This window comes from Eublepharis macularius, chromosome 10 (assembly GCF_028583425.1).
Source record: "Eublepharis macularius isolate TG4126 chromosome 10, MPM_Emac_v1.0, whole genome shotgun sequence".
Classification (NCBI taxonomy): domain Eukaryota; kingdom Metazoa; phylum Chordata; class Lepidosauria; order Squamata; family Eublepharidae; genus Eublepharis; species Eublepharis macularius.
Genome location: NC_072799.1, coordinates 26,554,779 through 26,576,015, shown reverse-complemented (window position 1 = coordinate 26,576,015; position 21,237 = coordinate 26,554,779). Strand labels below are relative to the sequence as shown.

General features: G+C 40.9%; 1 protein-coding gene across 1 annotated transcript; it reads right to left on the bottom strand.

Annotated features, from left to right (window-relative positions):
- Positions 1-959: 959 nt before the first annotated feature.
- Positions 960-20,624, bottom strand: METAP1 (methionyl aminopeptidase 1). The gene is made up of 11 exons (XM_054989974.1): positions 20,479-20,624; positions 15,867-15,918; positions 14,156-14,268; positions 12,320-12,380; positions 11,603-11,694; positions 10,480-10,563; positions 9,173-9,311; positions 7,150-7,281; positions 6,132-6,275; positions 5,264-5,329; positions 960-3,517 (listed from the first exon to the last, which is right to left on the bottom strand). Exons 1-11 carry the CDS (start codon positions 20,590-20,592, stop codon positions 3,360-3,362), a joined length of 1,155 nt encoding a protein of 384 aa, XP_054845949.1. The 5' UTR covers positions 20,593-20,624; the 3' UTR covers positions 960-3,359.
- Positions 20,625-21,237: the final 613 nt, after the last annotated feature.

The following is a 21,237-nucleotide window of genomic DNA, read 5'->3' as shown; positions in this document are numbered from 1 at the left end:
AATTACTATTCAAAATGAAGCAATTTTGTCACATGATTGGTCTGGGTTACTTACTGATTCATACAGGAAGTGCTCTTTGTATTATAGTTATATCCCTACAACTTCCTTCACAGTTGCTAATTATTTGGTTGCTATAAAAAATCCCAAACACAGATGTTTAATTCTTTTAACAACATGTAATTCACTCCCAACAGCCAAATACACAGGAAGGCTTAAATATATTCCCTGGACTGAAAGAAATTTTTCTTGTGCGTCTGGAGCAATAGAGACCATCTCACACGTGCTGTTGCACTGTCCTTTGTTTATTGAAGCTGGGCATTGATATATTGGGATCTCTCATCAACTCTGATGTTCAGTGTTCTAGTAATTATATTATTCTGAAACTGCTGTTTTCAAATGATGTGGGCTGGCTGGAAGCTGTTGCTCAATTCTTTGCATACGTTTCTAAATGATTTTTAGTATTACTGTTTTACTAATTTGCTCTGTTTTTATCTATTATCCCATCAACCAATGGTTGAAGGGATTGAAAATGAAATAAACTGAACTAATCAAACATTTGAACAGATAAAATTAGAAGAGAGCACATTTTGACCATGAGAGAAGATTCCATAATGAAAAAGTAATTGCAAAACAAAATGAACGAAAGCCGGCAGCAAGACCTGTGAAGAAGCCCAGATGATTAAAATAAGGGAGCATTGTTCTCTGTGGGGCATAATTCAAAGGAAATAGGCATATCTGGAATCTGCTTCTCCCACCAAGGGTCCTCAAAAGATTATCTTCCCAAGTCTGACAGAAGCAAAACGTCCTCAAAATCACATCTTCAACTGTCCTTACAAAGCCTGCCACTGAAGAATCCCAGCCAAGTACTTCACAGGGCCCCTCCACCTCTGGTCAGATTTTCAAAAACACCCCTTTTGATTAACATTTCTCTGAATGGGATAGCGACCTCAGCTATGAGGTAAGTGGAAAAGTTAGCTTTATTTCATAGTGGAGGATGGTACCACATTTTTGCACGGGGGTACAGTCATTGATAGGACATATATGAACAGGAGATTTAGGGATCTTTCGCCTAGATAGTGGGCAGGCAAAAGCAAACCGAAGAGGGGATTAGGCTGCTGCCTTTGAATCCGTCTCTTGCCCAAAGTTACAGCCATTCATTAGCGTAGTTTGAGCCTTACTTTCTCCAAAGTATGGCAGATAAGCTAAAGATGACTATTCTAATATTCAGTACCTGGCTATTTTACAAAGCATTGAGAGGTGGAGCTATTAAAATAGCTTCTGAGGCCCACAGCATGTTACATCTACAGTAAAGCAACATATTCATAACTTCAATTTTCAATTTGGAGAACAACTGAAGGTGATTTCTTTGATAAAGGGCAAAAAACCTGGGATCGGTCCAATTTTGTGGGCCCCTGATACTGTTCTTCAGATTGAAAAAGCAAACTGACGCCGTAAAACTTGCACCCTGGATTCAAATCCTGCAAATAAATCAAAAGGCCGATGGCATTTTCCCTCTCCCCTTGTAGCCCTCACCTAATGCTGAATAATCAGCCCCCTGCTTCTGTGCTGGCAGAAATACCCTCGCACCAACAGAAACAGACTGTAGGATCTACCACAGCATTTTTTTTTAGTCACATCTGTGCTTATCCTGCACAAAAACCCCAAACCCTAGTGAAGTTAAATGTTATTGATGTTGCATATTAGCCCCTTGCAATCCAACCAGATGTCAGACACTGAGCAGAAAACATACACATTATGCCATGATTTGATGACTGCTTTACAATTCCCACCCTCCAATACTCTAAGAATAAAGCCGGTATTAAGACTTTAAAAATACAGTAAGTTCCTTTCATTAAAGAATTTAAGATTTTAAAAAAATGACAAAAAGGCCAAACTAATCCACCATTGGATAACACCAACAGTGATCAGTGCTACAAGTTAATTGCTTGGAAAAGTGTGGGGAAATTACACCACCATTGGTCACAATGTAGCTGGCCTGGGGATTTTTTTTTAACTTGATTGATGCAGCTGTCCAATGTTGGGTTCTTTCAAGTACATTATATATCCCTAAAATAATTTTACTTTGATGAAATAGCTGCTGTGGTTATCTGGGTTATTTTCAACTTTTTCATCAATGCTTGAAATATTTCGGGGTGGGGGGGGGGAGAGAAGCAGCTTCATGATATTGCTGCATGTTTCACAATGCAAACTTTGTTCACTACATACAGAATTTCTCATGGCCAGGGGTGGAAGCTCTCTCTCTGCAACCCACAATGAAGTGATTTTTTTGGTCACTGCAGATTGTAAGTATCCATAAGTAAAAGGGAGTAATACATACCCCATCAGATTCAAGTCCTGAGTTACCAGGTCCCATACATGGTTCTTAAATCATAGGCAGTGCCATACTAATCTAAGATGGCAACATACAGAAATCGCCAAAGCTTGAAAATAAGACCCCCCAAACGGTATATGAAATCAGCCCAACTTCTTTGGGACATGCCCGTTATTATAGGATACAAACTACAGAACAAGAACTCTGCCTATTTCAATTTTGTTAGCTTTTTTGTAAAGTTTAACACAAACCTTTGGAGCATCATTGGCTGTCAAAGCAATACCCGTTTTGAGAGGCTGCATTTTGGTGAAACCTTATACCAGGCAGGGTCTCAGTAATTGTTTTCTTCCCACTTCGGACAAAAAAACCACCACTTCTAGTAGTCAGCTTTAGTTTAACGGGTGGTTATGACACTTCCACATACAGTCACAACAGAGGCAGTCAGCGTGGAAGTGGGAAAGGCAGAACAAAATTCAGAAGGTATGTTCAACAGAGCAACAAATAATACTTTCCAGCATACAATCCCTCCTTTGAATCCTAAACAGACAAAAGCCCAGCCCATTAAAACAGTTTTCAGCAATAGCTAAGCAAGAGGATGCCTTTGGAACAAGAAAAGTTTTAAAAATCTCAGGTGGCACTTGTAAAAGCAGAAAGGCTAGTTTCCCAAAACCTTCATTCCGAGCGAAAAGGTTACCATACGTACGCCAGCTGGCACTGTGGCAGTCATGGAACTGCCTAAAGCCTAGCTGAGAAAATAAAAAAGGGGTGCCATAAAGGACAATGAAATTTTTTTTTAAAAGTTCAAACAATGTTATGGGGTAACAGGAGAGCAGAGAATGCTCTTAAAACCTATCTGCTTTCAAATCCTCTGCATCAGGATCTTTCAAGACATGAAATGCAAGGCTGAATTGCTCTTGCCTACCATCAACAAGAAGAAAACAGGTGATAAAATCTCCCCTTTAGCCTGTACTTTAGTAAAATGCATAGTACAGAGACACTTGGTTCAGGCCCCGCAGCTTGGCTTAAGTTAGCACTGGAAGTGAGGGTTAATGCTGTCCAGCCGCCGGGTCAAGATGTCACACCCTGTATCTGTGACCAGAAGAGTGTGTTCAAACTGAGCAGATCGCTTGCCATCACGTGTCACTGCTGTCCAGCCATCAGGCCAAGTTTCATCCTGCCACCCACCTAATGAAAACAAAGATTAAAACTAGGCATCAGAACTCTTACTGAGAAAAGCAGGTTCTTCAGTTTTAGAGAAAGGCATGCTAAAAAATACTCAAATACTGAGATGGAAGAAGTTACACGCCGTTCTATCTTCCTCTTTCTAACTTTAGACCCATGCTTTTTCTTCAATATTCTCCGCCTCTACAAGCCTCTTGACTAAGGTTGCCCCTTCCCTCTTTTACAGTCCTGTGACCAGGTAACTTCCTATGTGCCCGTCTATGAACAGAAAATGCTGGAACTTTAAACATGAAGGAAGTGGAAAAGAGTAAATATCTGGACTCTCTTAATAATTCAGCAAATGGCAAAGTGAGTAGTGATGTACAGGTTTCTGGCAAAATATATACATATATGAAAATTTAAAGAGATGCATGCTTGTACAAGTGATTCTTGTTCAGTGCCAAATTAAAGCTACGATCCGTACAAGACAAGCTGGATATTTAATGTGTAATGAGAAATGTAGTGTCATAACTGTAAGTCACATTTTAATGTATTTTCTTTGATGACTAAGACAGAGCAGCCATTGCACACAGGAGTGAAGATGAAAGAGATAAAACTGATATGCCCCTTGCAAGCCTGCATGAAGCAAACTGCCCTTAAGACCACAGCAGCTGATGCTGCTGTAGGGCAGAGTTGATAAATGTCTGAAGACGCTGCCGAGTACAGAATTTGTATCCCGTGAGTTGGATCTTATGATTCTGTTCTACTTAGAGAAGAGCCTGGTGCTGGTAAAAGGCTCTGCCACTCATGAAATGGAATCAGCAACGTCTGTCACAGTGAAATCAACCCTGGAAATAACAGCTTTGTAGTCCAACCAAATCAAAGAACAAGGACAGCCAACACACTTGTGACGAAGACTCATGGCTACTCGATCAAACACAGTTATGAAATGGCTTGTAATAGTAAAAGGAAGCCAGCTTGCAGTTCTGCGGGGCTCTCAAAGTCAAAATTGTAATCTGATTAAACGTGAGTAAAACATATTGGAGGGCTACATAGTTCTTTTTATCATAGTTAATGCCACCAAAACTTAAGGACACTGAGGGGAGTTCGGAAAAAGAATCTGTTTAATTCAGTGTTCAGCCATATAAACTTAGTGCCACTCCAACCCCACTTCCTATGAGTTCTCTCTGGCTCAGGCCATGATTCAAACATGCTCCACCCTGCCATCCACTTTACTCTTTATTCAACTTGCCTGGAAGCAATATTTGCAATAGGAGCAGCAGCAATAGCAGGAGGAGGAAGATCTGGAGGCTGAAGTGCTTCCCCAACTCTGTTCTGGCACCTGAAAATAAATGACCCCTGTACCAGGGACCACGGGAGATGAGAAAACTCAATCTACCGTGATTCCTGGGACATTACAGACATTCCGGTCTTTAAGCAAGAAGAGAGGCTTCCTAAAGCTCCCTTTCTGCTATTACTTCTGCCACCGTTGCAGCTGTTGCCAGCTAGAGAAATAAGGGAACTGCGTTTGGGGGGAGGGGGCATTTGGACACTATTTTGCTCTTGATGCTATCAGGGTTTCTGAGTCTGGAACAGGCTGGGGGGGGGGAGGGAGGGATAGCTATTTCCCACTGTTCAGAAAACAGCTCAATTTACCTTAGCCCAATCTCAAACCAAACCCAGCTTATGGGAGCTCCTACATGAAGTTCAGTCAAATTCACTTCAAGAACGATTATAATTGGCCTTAGAAGCTGCTAGATGCAGAATTACCTTCACAGATCATTGGTTCTATTGTAAACGCATGACCAGGCTTCATCACACCAACAGCCTTATTTTCTGAAAAGAAAGCAGAATGAGAGAGAGTAGTTTGCAAGGAAAGGGGAGCAGCGGGGAAACTTAATTGCTTGCATGGTTTCTAATAGCATGGCACTACAAAAACACTCATTACACCACAGTACTTGGATGAAGTGTTCTGCATCAAAGCTAGAGTTATGTTTGAAGGGAAATGAGTATAGTCAGTACAAGAGGGGAAAGCACATTGCACAGCTAGTACTTTTACAGAAAAAATATGCACTTTATTTTGTAGGTCTCTCATATGAAGCCATAAAATGGGAGTTTTCAACCTTGTTGAAACCATGGAATTCTGAAAATAGGTTGTAAGCACCATCACAAAATGGCCACCATGGGGACTAAAGCTAGTTACAAACTACTAGGGTGTTCAAAGCCAAACGACGGAAGCTGTTTCTAAATGGGTGCTCCATGCTGACCCACGAAGGTGACACATATTGCTCCAACTAGATGCAGAAAAACCAGGACTGCCTCTTTGAAAGGAAGACGTGGATGCCAGGAAACACACTGGTGAGCACCATGTTGGGAATCACGGCCATAAAAATAAAGCCTGTAATGGCCATAGCCGTGCAGTCATAGCAAGAGCGACGTAAGAGGAGGCCACCTTTCACTCCTGCACAAACCCCGGCTGGATTTCCCACCCTTTCAATAACCTTTCAGTAAAATGAATTCAAAAAGCATTCATAAGCAATGAGCAATGGGATTTTGTTACATCAGTTAAGGAGAAAAACAGGGAATAATTCATGCTTGTTAATTACTAGCAGGCAGTAAATATTTTGTCTATACTTACTGGCATAATGTGGCACATTGGGAGCAGTATGGAAAAGTTTATGAATTCCGTGCCCACAGTAACTCCGAACCACTGAAAACCCATTGGCTTGGGCATGCTTCTGTATAATATTCCCCAACTCCCTATATCGGACACCAGGTTTTACTGCAAAGTAAATGGGCATGTGCTATTATGCTAAAAGGCATTCAAACACCACCTCTCACAGTCTATTTAAAAGGTCGTTATTTGCATGTGTACTTGCACAACAGCTCTTTTCCTACTGCACACACACTCCAACAAGAAGACAGCAGAATTTATGACAAAAAAAAATCTAAAGAAGGGAGCCCTCTGATCTAATATTTCAAAGAAAATGAAAAGTACTTGAACTGGAATAGTTACAACTAATGGAACAACATAACACAAACTTCTTCCCTGGCAATTCTATGAATTAAAGAGTTTTCTAGTTATAGTCTTGTTACTCAGAAAAGGTCAAGATGTTTAATTTTGATATTAACTTTTCAATACCATGTGCTCTCTTGACCGTTTCAAAAAAGAAATCCTTACAAATGCCAAATGTTTCATGGGAAGAACGCGCCACACACCAGCTCAATTAATGCATTTTTCTGGGCGGCAGGGAGACCAAATCTCACTTCATTGTGCTTTCCAGAATTTGAAATGTAGTTTTAAAAAATTACAAAGGATACAGATTAAATATCTCAGCATGTCTCCCAAGACCCTTACTTATTTTACATTTATCACAATCAATGTTGTACAAAAGGTAACACAGTTCTAGCATGACTGAATGAACTATGTCCATCAGATGTTTGGCAAGAAATCCTGCATAATGGTTTTAAATTTTAATGGAATGATTTCTACATAAAATTACAGCTTTCCACAACAATTTGCCACAAAACATTATCTAGTATTAAAATAATTTAGAATGGCAACAGCTGGCAGAGTTCTGGCATGTCAGAGACCCCCCCCACCCCCCCCCATTCAGGAATGAGACATGAAACAACAAACTCCAACAAGCCTTTACCTGCATCAATCGCTTGCATTAGGCACTCATATGTTGTCTGAACTAATCTCTTTGCACCCTCATCAACTTCCCCAACATAAAATGTCTCATTGAGATCTCCATGATAACCATTACGATAAACTGTAATGTCCACTGGAAGGGATAAGAAAAAACAAAACTGTAATTGTGTTCCCTCATTTGAAAGTGGAAAAAGACATGTAAAAAGCTGACAGTAATACATCAAAAAACAATCTTCCTCCCTTTCTCATCAGTGGAAAATCTGGTTGGATTCAACCCACTAACAGTGCAAACCTATGCAGAATTACTATAGTCTAAGCTGATGGGTTTCAAAGATCTTAGACTGAGTAGCCATTTGGTCAAGCTCTCAGAACACAGCGTATCTGTTCGGAAAACAACTGCTATCATTCACCCTAAGAAGCCATTATTTGCTAGCACAGCATGTCTCCACATCAGGCTTTTGGAGAAATTTATAGCAACACTTGCCCTGACCTGGGTAGCCCAGGTGAGCCTGATCTTGTCACAGATCTCAAAAGCTAAGTACGATTAGGCTTGGTTAGTAATTGGATGGGAGACCTCCAAGGAAGACCAGAGTTGCAGAGGTGGGCAATAGCAAACCACCTCTTGCCATGAAAACCCAACCAAGGGTTGCCATAAGTCAGCTATGCCTTGAGGGCACTCTCCAACACACAGCAACACTCAAACTGTATCCATGTGCAACTGGGAAACAATTAGCTCATAACGTGCTGTGTCTCAGACTGTTTGCCTTGAACATATTGGGTATAATATGCACCTTTGTTTTCCTTCATTTATTACAATTGCAAGATGCCGTTAATAATGAATTTTTCATTTTGTTGGCAGGCACTAGGGAAATGAATCACCACCTGAGCCAAGTGGGAGTTTGGCTTTCTTCTGAACAGCTGTCCTCACTCAGTCTCAAAGGAAATCTGTTATGTAGCATAAGTGTTCAAAGACACTTAGCACCTGTAGAACTAGTTGCACTTTTCTGGATTTAGCTCATGATTAAACACAATTCTTTTGGCACAGCATGGTTGTGGGTTACTGCAAGGAGCTCTTGCGCCGCACTGCCTTCTCAACTGCAGTGGCTCTTCTGGGGGCTTCCCCATGACATCATCATCCCACTGTCCCCCTTCCAGGTTTTCCCAGGAGCTGTTACGACTTTTTCCAAACCTGCTTTCCCCCCAAATTCTTTCCTAAAAGATTGTATCCAAAATGGGTTTGGGAAAATTGTGTTAGGGAACACCCATCTATGCCCATACTGCTGTTGGCAGGTTTCCTGCCTTTTCAAAGAAGTTACACTAGTAAATATATTGCTATAGTATTAAAGCACTACACTAATGTACAAACTACCAACAGCATAAAAAGTCCACCAGACACCAACAGGGAGAATGCAGACGAGCATTTATAGCCGCAATGAGACCCAAATAGGGAATCACCCCCGTCAGATGCAACTCGTCTACACTGAAAACAATTATCTGATTACTTTTCCTCAAGCATCAAGTGGCTTGCAAGGCTACAATAAGCAGTGAGCAAATTCCCCCTAGCTTGTTAGTAATCTATACTGAGGAAAAAAGATCAGGGTCAACATTATAAACCTACATCCTGCTTTGCCAAAAGGGTTAAAAGAATAATCTTGGATGGGGCTGTGCAGCTTTTCCAATAAAACCTGCTAAAATATAGACATGCAAGAAAGCACTTTGGTCCATACAACAATAAAATTCTGTGCCTTAAAAAAAAAAACCTCCTCATTTTACAATTCTTACAGCTAGCCAAGATAAATCATTCTATTAACATGAAGTCTGAAGAGTTTCTCAATATAGTTTTGTTAAAAAGCCTTCAGGTTCAACAATACTTCAATGGTTAATATGGAAGTAGAAAACTCAGAGGGGGAGAGAATCTGTATAAAATGAAATATTGATTGTAACTAGTCCAGTGATGATGTCCTTTCAAATAATCGCTATTGTTTTAAGATAATACAAAAGTTACATTCATTCAAGTTTCCTACCATTAACAATATCTCCCTCTTGTAAGCGTCGCCTATCCGGAATTCCATGGCATATCACTTCATTTACCGACGTACAGCAAGACTTAGGAAAATTATAATAATTCAGCGGGGAAGGATAGCAGTTTCTGGCAATGCATGCCTGTAACAGATTTTTAAATATCCATATGACTCTTAAATAATGACAAGATTTTGCAAAGACATACAATGAACATAAGCATAATTATCTGGTTACACACCCTACTGAAACCAAGTAAACATATTTAGAAATCTACTGGTAACCTGTTACGTTACAATTAAACATTCTGATGATGTACAAAACCTTTGGATTGCACAGAATTTTTTTTACCTAACGAGTTGTATGGAACTCTGTGCCCAGCTATCCTACACTATATATACAGCTGTCCAACTTGCATACACCTCTGTTTCAGTGGAACTGTATATGACTGACTGTCAAAAATCCTTTGCAGCCAAGGGCCTAAGCTTTGCATCAGAAAGCCCTTGGATCACATCTCCCTACTCATGCCAAGGATATACAGGCAGCTTCAGGGAAGCCAAGCCACCACTTTCCATGCCCATTTGCAATATGGAGATCATACTCCGCTCTGAGCCCACCAGCAGGGAGCGCAGATTACAAATCAAATTAAATAAATATTGATTCATTTTATAGAACTGTTGTAAAAATTACTAATTTAATTTATGTGAAGTGCTTTGAACACTTTAAAAGTGCAATTTAAATGCTAAGCCTTAATGCCCCCATGTAAGCAAGTATTGGTTTACATGTTTTCAGATTTCCAGGCCCACAAAAAAGTGTAATATAAAGACATGCTAAGATCACACACAGCTATTTTCTCTTGAAGGGAAAAAAACCTGAATGTGTGTCACATCAGAATGCTTACAGCCTCCTTAAAAATGTGTTCCCATATGTACCAGACTGATGGAGGACCATGATATATGGCTGTGCATAGGAGCACTGTGTCCTACCAGTGGTGTGCATGCAATATACTCTATGGACAAGGTCAGCAAAGAAGGAAATTTATCACTACCGGTTAAAACTGAACACATTCAAAGACGGTCAGGACTAGACACAGGAAAGCAGACATCCTGGGAGAAGATCAGCAAATCTTTGGCAGTCGCATATTCAGACTGTTTTAAGAAACATTTTTGAATTGCTAATGTAAGATATTATACACCCACACATGTAACTGCATAGAAAAGCCAAAGACGACATGTAATATCATCAAATGCAATGGATCAGACAACGATGAAATAATAACAAAAATCCTGATACCACAGTGAAGAATCCTTACTAGATGTACTGCATGATCTATTTCTTCAGTAGTCACACCTGGCTTCACCATCATGGCTGCAACATCTAATACTTCTCTAGCAAGCTGCAAAACAGAAGGTATAGAATGTACTCATTAAGAATCGTATAATGCCAAACCAGTTGAAATCTGGCCAACCGTGAGAGTTTTAACAATCAGATGATAAAGTATTTGAAGTTCTAACCAAGTGTTGCAAGTAAGAGTGCTGAAGTTATTCAGAGAACTAAATCCCACAATTAACCTATCATAAATAACTACCTAAAAACAACTTCAAAAATCATACCCCTAGAAATCAGCAGATGAAGGTAAAATCTTCATGCAATTAATTAATGCCAAGAGGGTTGCCAGAAACCGACAACTCTTTCTTATTAGATGAATAGCAAAAGTACTCTGCGATTCTAAAAAAAAATCACAATGCTTTGATCAGCACATTAGGATGAAATATATAAATCTGCCAAGCACTGTTAGTGTGATTCATTAGATGAAGATTATTCTTTAGGCCTAAAGATTAGAGAAGATTATTCTCTAGGCCTTGGTGGGAATCCATTTTTCTATATGTCAAAAATTTAATTTCTTAGACTTCTTCATTGGACAGTTTATTTATGACTCCAGTTTCTGCTACAAAATCAACAACCAAAATCAATCTAATCCTAGGGCCACTTCAGATATTACTGTTTCACTAGATGGTTCCTGTGAGATGCCTCCGTATCAAAAAATCAAGACAAGTCACAGGTATGCTGACAACAAGAGAGCAGCTCAACACAAAGATGTCTGACAGACAGTCCCCCTCTCTGGTGCTGAAACACACATTTGCTATCGCTTTTCAAAGAAGCCAAACAGTATAGCTTTCCTCAACCATTACATACAAATTGGACATTGCACTACTGCCTTTCAGTCAAGATTTGAAAGGGCAAGTCTCCAAAAAAAACACCCCAAAATGTGGTTGGGGGAACATGGACGCATCATATGGAAAGGGCCTTGTCAAAACCCAAACAACTCGTGTTGTTTTTTCATAACTATTTTCCACAGTACAACTGTCTTTGCTGTTCGATGAACAAGCTATACTCTCTATATTAAACTTATAGCATTTACAGGGTGGACTTACCCTACACACTACTCGCATCCCTTCTATATCATCTGATGAAAGAACCTTTATCTGTGAAGTTCCTTTAAGGGCCTGTTCTGATTCAGACATACCTAAAAGGAAATATTTGTAATGATGATTATTTAACAGACGCTTTATTAATACACAAACACAAACATACACACTTCTTCGACTTCTGCTAATGCAGTAGATGCTACTGAGACAGCACTTTTCAACACAAGCATTATAAAAGTTTTATAACGATGGGAGACTGAAAAGAGAAATTAATCCTCTTTCAGCTTTTGACAATTTGTATTCTCAGTGTAAAAATAAGGACCAGCCTAAGTGATGAACCTTCAACTTCTGGTCATTTTTGGACTTTTCCTAATTATGATTATACAGTGGCAAACCTTTTGAAAGATGCCTCTAGAGAGAAGACTGAGGCTGCAATCATGGAACGGATCACCAACTTTCTTTGAATTTGATTATTTGATACAGGCATAGAGCGAACGCTAGACTGAGACTTCAAAAAGCACCTCTGTTTGGAAGCATCACCAGGGACTGGTTGTTTCTGTTGCTTTATGCGGCCTTATTTTCAAAAGCAACTAAAAAGCCGGTTAATACACCAACAATTTGATCTGCCCACCCAGAATGAATCAATTATGAAACAAAACGCTTAGCACTGCCTAAAGCAATAGAACCTTAAAAAACTGGACATGGTACGACATCCGCGGTTACCTAAGGGGTGATCTGCATAATCCGGCCTCTGAATGTAACTCGGCACTGGCCTTGTTGGCATCTAAAGAAAGCACAATTAAAGCAAGGTTTATTTTCTCCAATGTATGGGTAAGAACAGCTTAAAAAACAAAATAAACATTTGTACATTCAAATCAAGTATAAGCATTAAGTGCAAAGCCCCTCAACTCTGGCTAGAGAAGACAGGCCATATAAAGAGGTCTTATGACACTTCCAATTGAGGTTAAAAGTAGTAAAGTTTTCACTGAAACAGAGCTTTAAGGTTGTGAGACAGCTCCAAAAAAAATCCACTCTCTGAGCATCTTGAAATCTGAACCACTTTTAATTGTTCTAGCCAAGATATTCTTGGATTATGATGGAGAATATATGGGACTAATGCAGATGGATTCCAACTATAAAAGGCTTTATGGATCCCGCCAGCAAGCTGAATTGACTCCAAAATAGTGAATTGAAACTATGTAAAGAACGGAGCACAGGTTTTATGATGATGCTTTCCAGTAACTTATACACTGAGAGCACGCTGCATTATTCAGCACAAGCTAAAGCTTCCAAACATGCAAAGTACTGCTATGTTCAATACATAATCTCAAAGAGAGACTCTTATTACAAAGGCTGATTCCGCACACGTTGGATAATGCACTTCCAATCCTCTTTATAGATCATTTGGAACGGATTTTTTCGTGTGCAGAACAAAAAATCCACCTCAAACAACTGATAAAGTGCATTGAAAGTGCATTATCCAACGTGTGCGGAATCAGCCAAAGACATGAATTACAGAGGAAGCTGCAGACTCCACACAAGATGGAAACAGGGAAATGTCCTTCTGGCTATCACTCCAGCATTCCAGGCAACGGATGGGTCCAAAAGCATCCAAAGATTGCCACTTGACTGAGGATACTGAATTCCCTTCAATTTTTATTTTTTGTTGTATTTACATTATTGGTAGTCCACCTTTTGTACTGAAACTCAAGGCAGATTACACAAATATGCCATTCTTCCTCCGCTGACGATCATTATCACTGTCTTATTTACATTCAGTGATAATCCCCACACCACAATTAGACTCTGAGCAAATTCTTTCCCCTCTACATCGATTCAGAAAAAAAGGTGACACACACAGAAAATTCAACAGCAATGCTTTATTGCTTTCATCTGTTATGAAGCAACAGGAACTGCCGCTCTGCTGTGCCTTAGAGCCAAACAAAAAAGCCTTGCTATAGCAGATTATCCACCAGACCAGAACACCAGCTTGTTATCACTGTATTTCATTCCATATCTCACATATCAGTTAGCTTTCAGATTCTGTGGTATGGTCAACAGCTGCAGCTGCATAGATCAAATCCCATGCCATACTTTGAGATTACCCACACTAGAGATGCAAAAGGTATTGCAATATCTGGTTGAACACATCAAATTACTAGATTTATCAACGCCACATCAAAAAAATACTACAGGCTATGGTATATTAAAGGTAAAATTATTAAGTTATCAAACATTCAGCAGAAGAAGGATCCCTTCCTCTCACATCTTTTCTTTTGCTTATTCTTTCAGCACAGTTCATTTCCAATATTTTAAAATGCTTCTGTACTTCTAATTCTGGGTTACTCTTTAAACTTTTTGCTGTGTACTATACCAGAAGATATGACATGCGTAAACTGTGTAGGATGTGTGCTGCTAAGCAGGTGGTTATGTAAATATAGTTTGCAAAGCATTTCCCCCAACTGGGAAGTGGAATGGCACAATCACTAAGGAATTTCCTTGCTGTGGTTTTTGACTGCTAGAGGGTTTTAAGAGTGAGACATCATTTCAGCTATTTACCAGTGGGTAATGTGGCCTGAGTTTACCAGTATATCGATAGCCAGACCAAGGATCTGTGTTAATATCACCATCTACTGTCCAGGCAGAAATTTCCCGCTTAGATTTTTCATCCTCTGCAAAACAAGTTACAAAATAGTGGTTATGTGACAACCTGCCACCTACATCAAAAAGTATTACATTCTCTGTTAGAATGAAATCTGAAAAATTCAAACTTTTAACTATAAATCTAATTCTCTCCCTCTTCCTCAGAAGACTCAAGTTCTGTCCAAACGTATTTCTAGAATTGCTTTTTCCTTACATTGCAGGCAAGATTCCATCTATACAGCATACCCTGAAAGGCTCTTACAGAAATTGAATTGTGATATATAGGAGATATAAACAATGCAATCTGAACTGTAAAAAGAGTAATAAACCAAACCTGAACAGTAACTCAGATAAAATCTCTCTGCTCCTACCCCCTAGTACCTGCAATGGGAACAGAAACAGAACTATTACCAGAAAGACTTTATTGAATCTAATTAGGAACAAGCTGGATTGTGTACCTGCCAGTCTCTTCTTAAATTTTCTTTTTTAAAAAAAAAAAAAACCCAGGTTCTCCATGCTGCGCAGGTTCTGGTTCTGGAATATCCCGAATATTGAGAAGCAGCTTCTGATGCAGAGCAGGCAAGTATTTGCTGAATTAAAAAATATGCTTGCCTCCTAGGGTTGCTAGCCTCTCTTACCTCCAAAGTAGGGAACAGGTGACTGGGATGCAATTGTGTGTGGGGGATGGGGTGGGTGGGTAATCTGGCTTCCTCACATGCATTTCCAGAGGCCCCAATTTCAACACTTCTTGTTGAAAAACAGAAGTAACAGGGTCTCAGTGGGGCAAAGTTGGCCCCAAACATAGCATTTTTGGTCCTGCTAAGACTACGTAGCTTCCAAGTTTTCATCCAGTAATGTGTCATCAGGGCCTCCAGAGCACACACGCATGCACCATTTTGCAGCATGCTCTGGTGGCTCCTAGCCTGCCTTCTCCCCTTCCCCCTCCACCAGCCAGGTGAGTGGAGCCAGGGGGTGAAAGGTGGGGGCAATATGAGACTGTTTCTGTAATAATACAAAGTTTCTTTAGTACAAAAGTTGTTTTCTAATTTCAACTTTTAGTTTTGATTACCTCTCAAATGGCAAGGATAACATTTTGAAGCTATTTTAAATTCCATAAATAAGCAAATTAGTAATTATATATGCTAAATGGTTATGAATGGTGCATTTTATGTGGTTTAAGCAAAACAAGTTCAGGTTTGATAGGAAAAGAAGGTATTTTAAATACATTTCATTTCCGTCCCCCTCCCCAAAGTTTGTGTTTCTTCCCCCAAACCCGGGGGGAAATGTCTCCTCAAGGTGTCAAAATTTCTGGAATTTTTTTCTCTCTAGTTGTTGGTGGGAGAAAGTACCATCAAGTCATAGGAGATTTATGGTGGTCTTTTAGGGTTTTCAAGGCAAGAGACATCCAGAGGTGGTTTGCCATTGGTTGCCTCTGTGTAACCACCTGGTCTTCCTTGGAGGTCTCCCACTCAAGTACTAATCCGAACCAACCCTGTTTAGCTTCTGAGATCTTACAAGCACTAGCCTAGGTCATTTAGATCAGGGCAAACCTCTAGCTAGCTTTTTAAAAAATGTAAATGTTAATACTGCCTACAAATAGAACAAAGGTACGAAAGTTTTTGCTTACTTGCTTTCTTATGCAGTAACTTGTGAGTAGCCCAGCTTCCCTTAAAACATTCCTAAAAAAAACAATGGTATAAAATTAATAATGCCTTGGAATATGTTCTCTATATGAGGATAAAATAGCTCTGTAGGTTACAAAATATACCCTGTAAAACAAAAAGCAGGAGAAGCAGGTTTTCATAGTACCTCAACCAACTTTGATTGACAATACTGTCTAAGAAGCAATTGTGTTTGCTGCAGAAAACACCAAGGCAGCCATAGGTAGCCACAGTGAACACATGGAATGCACATACGTTCATGATGGAGCCCATCTTTAATAACTGACATGATATACTTCTGGTTTGGCAATATACGTACAGCCAGTTAAGACATTTATTCAACACTCCAAGATTTCACAAGTGATTATTCTGCACTACCATATCTCTTGTTTCTAGTACTTTCATTGTTACAGACCCTGGCACACCCACTTTCAAGGTCAAACTTAGCTTGAACATCTAGTTAGTGGTCCAATTCTACATGTTTATTACCCCGCCCCCCCACAAATATTTTCTCCATTCCTGAACACAGCTTCACAAGCAACCATTTGCATGACTATAATACATGCAATAATACAAGAAAATAATACTGGCAAATATCTTTCACAAGATAATTACTAAATTCATTTTATGGTGAAACTAGCATATCTGCTCACATGATGCAGCTATCTCATTTTTTCCTACTCTCATGCAAAAGACAACGGGTCTCTGATATCACGCTGGGGCTCTTCCATTTTCAACCACTAAAAATAATCCCTATAGCTTCCCAAATGGAGCACTAGAGCCAACAGTTTCTCAGCCTCTTCCAGCGTGGCTACAGACTTCTTAAAGATGGCGCTGTAACCAGTGACACTCAACAGGGCACAGCCACTTGTTCTCCAACATTAAAAAGCTTGAAAATTCTCTTATCAGCAGAAACACACCCAATGCAAAACATCACTATACAGCTTTGTATTGTTCTGCTTCTGTGCAAACCAAGGATACTGTAGCACTAGTTATTTTAATCCCATGAGTTAGATTTAAGATCAGTTAACTTTCAACTTTGTCTTTCACCACTCTTTTTGTTCAAAATATAATTTTCAAACTAGTAAGTTTAAATGACATAGTAAGTATTTTCAATGTTAGGTATCATTCTTATTATCTGCAATAAGAATCTTGCTTCAATGAGATAATAATTTTGAATAATTTCCAAGCCAACAGCCAGCAGCCATGTTAAACTTCACTACAAATGTCTGACTATAGAACACACATAGTTTTTAGAACATTTGTGCACTTTAAACAGTCTTTTAAAAATTAGAAGTGGGAGCAGATGTAGGCCAACGGGTGGAGCGTTTGACTGGATGACCTGTGTTCTAAGTCTCACCTCAAGTTATGGCGTTAAGTAACACTGAACAAACCATGGTCATAGATCCAGAGGAGTTAGCCGTGTTAGTCTGTAGTAGCAAAATCAAAAAGAGTCCAGCAGCACCTTTAAGACTAACCAATTTTATTGTAGCATAAGCTTTTGAGAATCACAGTTCTCTTCGTCAGAGAGAGCATCTGATGAAGAGAACTGTGATTCTCGAAAGCTTATGCTACAATAAAATTGGTTAGTCTTAAAGGTGCTGCTGGACTCTTTTTGATTTTACTGAACAAACCCTTCTATATGCAAGATGAAAATGAACACTGAGACGCCTACTTCATAAGGCCATTCAGTCAACTAGATAAACCTTGTAAACCACTCTACTCATTAACAATGCTATAAAAATCATAATTTAAAGAAGGCTTTTTTAAAAGCTAAGATTTTAGTTAAGATTTTCCAAGTCAATACTGGTTGACATTCAGTATGAAAACTCCTTGGGGCAGGGACCTGGTTTTTTGCATACAACCAAAGAAACTTTCAGGACGCATGCTTGTTTTTCAACTGCATCTCAATTATGGCTTCATCCATCCAAGTATATTTATTTATTTAAACTTTGTCCTTTTTACTATAGTAGTCAAATCAATTTATAAAAACTTTTTAAAACCACCATCATAACAGCGATACAAATAATGTGTCATGTATAAGAAGCCCAACTATCCATTAAGAAACTGGAGAGTTTCAGCTCTGGAGAATAGTATGGCCCAAACAAATACAGAAGGTGCCATCCTTGGTCTCAAGTCCCAGTGTGCCACAAGCAGATAGCAAGACTGAATAAAATGCCTCCCAAGAACTCCTTGGAGTAATCTGTCTTGCAAACTTTAATACGTTTCCTATCCTGCCAAGGTATGACAGATGACTGTCCTTTAAAAATACTGGGCAATATCCTACCACTCAATGAACAGAACATGATATTTTCTTTAATTCCTTTCCGTTCCAGCAGCCCCATTCGTCCCCTGGAAAACTGCTAGGGTCACAGGCCCTGCGCTGAAGAACAGGGGAGTGGCTGGAGTGAGGAAGGACAAGGAGGTGAAATCACTCCTCCCTCTTCCGCAAGCCCAGCTGTGCTGAGAAAAGCAGTCAATTTCATCCTCTTGATCCTCAAGTGCCTCAACCTGCACAGCTGTTCCTCTGCATGGACCCCCTGAACTAGGCATTATTTCTCTAGGGGCTGCAGGAATGGAAAGTAAGAATTTGTATGCATGAACAGCTGTATATTGCCTACTACTCTTGCATGTGCACTTTCTACTGTTTGAGCTTTTTTGTGAATTAAACTTATTTTATCAATGTGTAGGATGGATTCTTATAATTTGTATATTGTACCATAAGCCACCATGTGAGTTATTGATCACTCAAAACATGTTGCAGCCTGAGAAAACAGAATTGCAGCACCAGGTCACAGAAGTTGCCTTTTTGCAACCTCTCCTGACTGCAGGGTAGTGTAGAAAGCATGAACTCTCAGAGATAAAGGACAACAAATCTGATGTGTTTTTAACCCTAGAAAGACACATTTTTAGTAAGTTACTGAAGGATGACTTTAACAATGCTGCAGGTATGCGTATGTAAATTATGGTATAATTTATAATATATATCATGTAATTTACAAAGTTTCGTCATCAGAGAACTGCAAAAGACAGAATTTCTACATGCACTTTTTGTTTTGGAACTAATTAGTTTCTGGTCATAGGCTTTGGGGAGTAGAAGCCGCAATTTTCTGCCTAGAAGTTCTGTTCCCTAAATTCAGACTTACAACCGGAAATCTGTTGCTATCTGGCACTGAAGGCAGTATCTTCTACAAATGCTAGGTTGTGCTTCTTGAACATGACAGCATGTTTCGAAGCTATAGTACTGAAAATTGAAATAGGTTCTCAGGCTGAGCCTCCTCAGCCTAGACTAAATGCCCAAGCAGAAACCTGTTATATTCACACAAAAATATCTCCAAAAAAGAATTCAATAGCCAAAAGGGAGGGGGTGTGGGTGGACTATATGCAGCCCTCCGCTCCACAATCAACTAAAACGTCTAGATTATCTAAACAATTACTTGTAGGGTGATTGAAAGCACAGCCATGCCCAACCCTCCTCTCTTTACAAATCTTGATGACAGAGCTAAAATAAATACATAAATAAAACCAGTTGTTGCACAGGGAAAAGCAGAGTGGGAGACACAAAAGGAAAACCACTTCAGCAATTCAGTGGCCCGCCTGTAACAGCAGTAGTAACATCATCTCTCTCCAAGCAGGTTCAGATTTTTTCACTCCTCCTACACAAACCCAAATAATTGTTTCCCACCTCATGCCCCCCCTAAAAAAATCAACCACAGAGGTTCGCTGTTTACCTGAAACCAGAAAACCAACACAGAGCATAGGGTTGCCAACAGGCCTGGAAAACCATGTGTTTTCACTTTATTGAAGCTTAATGTCTGGAAACGGTCAATTGAAGCCTTTCAGGGCAGGGAGGTAGGGCTGCCAGTCTCCAGGTGGTGGCTGGATATCTCCCAGAACTATACCTGATGCCCAGACCACAGAAACCCTGGAGAAAATGGCTGATTTGGAGGGGGAACTCTATGGCTTTATACCCCGCTAAGGTCTCTTCCCTCCCCCAACCTCCCCCTCTTCAGGCTCCACCCCCAAACCACCCAACCTGGAGTTGGCAACCCTAGGGAGGTGCGTCTCCTCACCTGGTCAACAACTTCTCATACAGCCTTTATTAATAAAAAGAGAGGAGGGTTTTTCCCCCGTTCCAGACAGTTAGCAACCCCCAATGAGTATATTTAATATATACACACGCGCGCTCATACATACACATAAATTTTCTACACACACACACACACACACTGACACCCTCTCCCTCAGAGACATACGCACACAAGGGCGAGAAACTTGGGAGCGGCAATCCTCGGAGGCAAACTGACTTGGGAGTGAGTCCCGTTGAAGGCAGCGGGCTTCCTTCCGAGTCACGCTCGGCTACGAGGGGTCAGGCCGGCCTCCTCAGACGCCCCGGCCCCCGTGGCCCCTGCCTGGGAGCCGCTCGCCACTGGGCTCCCGGGACGAGGGGCCACCAAGCGCGGCCCCGACCAGCCTGGCCTGAGGAGCCGAGCTTAAAAATAGACGGCGAAAGTCTGGGGAGAGGCGTGCTGCGGGGAGCCGGCGCCGGCCCGCGGGCCAAGGGCGGCCGAGCCCTACCTGCGAGCAGAAGTAGGAGCCCTGGATGCCCAGCTTGAGGCAGGTGGGGCACTGCAGCTTGGCCTCGCTGCTGCAGCCCGCCGTCTCGCACACCCGGGCCTCCACGGCCGCCATGCTGATCGCCACAGCAGCGGCCCAAGCCAGCGGCAAAGGGAGGAGGGAAGGCGGGACTCCGCGCCGGGCGGGCCTCTGCCTGGAACGGGGAGGAGCTCCCGGCCCGCCTCGCCTCCTGCTCCGGCCGCTTCAGGCGAGGAAGCCGCGGCAGGGCCTTCTCGGAGCTGCGGCGTGGGAAGGGAAGCTGCAACCTTTGCCTCCCTCTCTTCTTCCAGCCCGACCCGGGAAGAAAGGAGGGAAGGCGTGAAGAAGGCCTCGGCACTGCCTCTGAGCATGTGTAAAGTGCCCTTTTCTCGCACCAGGCCGCTCTTAGGGCTCAGTGGGAGGCGACCGCGAGAGGTTTTGAGGATTTCACTGGGGAAGAGATGAGCGGAAACTAGAGTTGTCAACCTCCAGGTGGGTTCAGGTAGAGAGCCGAGTTGGTCTGCAGTAGAACAGGAGGATTTGAGTCCAGGGGCACCTTAGAGGCCAACAAGAGGTTTCAGGGTGCAAGTTTTCGAGAGTCGAGCTCTTTCTTCAGATATCAACAAGATTTTTCAGGGTATACGCTTTATTTATTTATGTCATTTATAGTCCACTTTTCACACTGAGACTCAAGGCGGATTACACAGTATGAGATTAGTACAATCAATATCAAGTACATTT

What these genes read in the sequence shown, in the direction of transcription:
- METAP1 (XM_054989974.1), bottom strand. Translation starts at nt 20,592, where the DNA reads ATGGCGGCCGTGGAGGCCCGGGTGTGCGAGACGGCGGGCTGCAGCAGC. An exon ending in GCTCCTACTTCTGCTCGCAG is followed by an intron (nt 15,919 to 20,478) that starts GTAGGGCTCGGC and finishes TGTTTTTTTTAG; the next exon opens with GAATGTTTTAAGGGAAGCTG. An exon ending in AGAGGGAGATATTGTTAATG is followed by an intron (nt 7,282 to 9,172) that starts GTAGGAAACTTG and finishes TATCCCTTCCAG; the next exon opens with TGGACATTACAGTTTATCGT.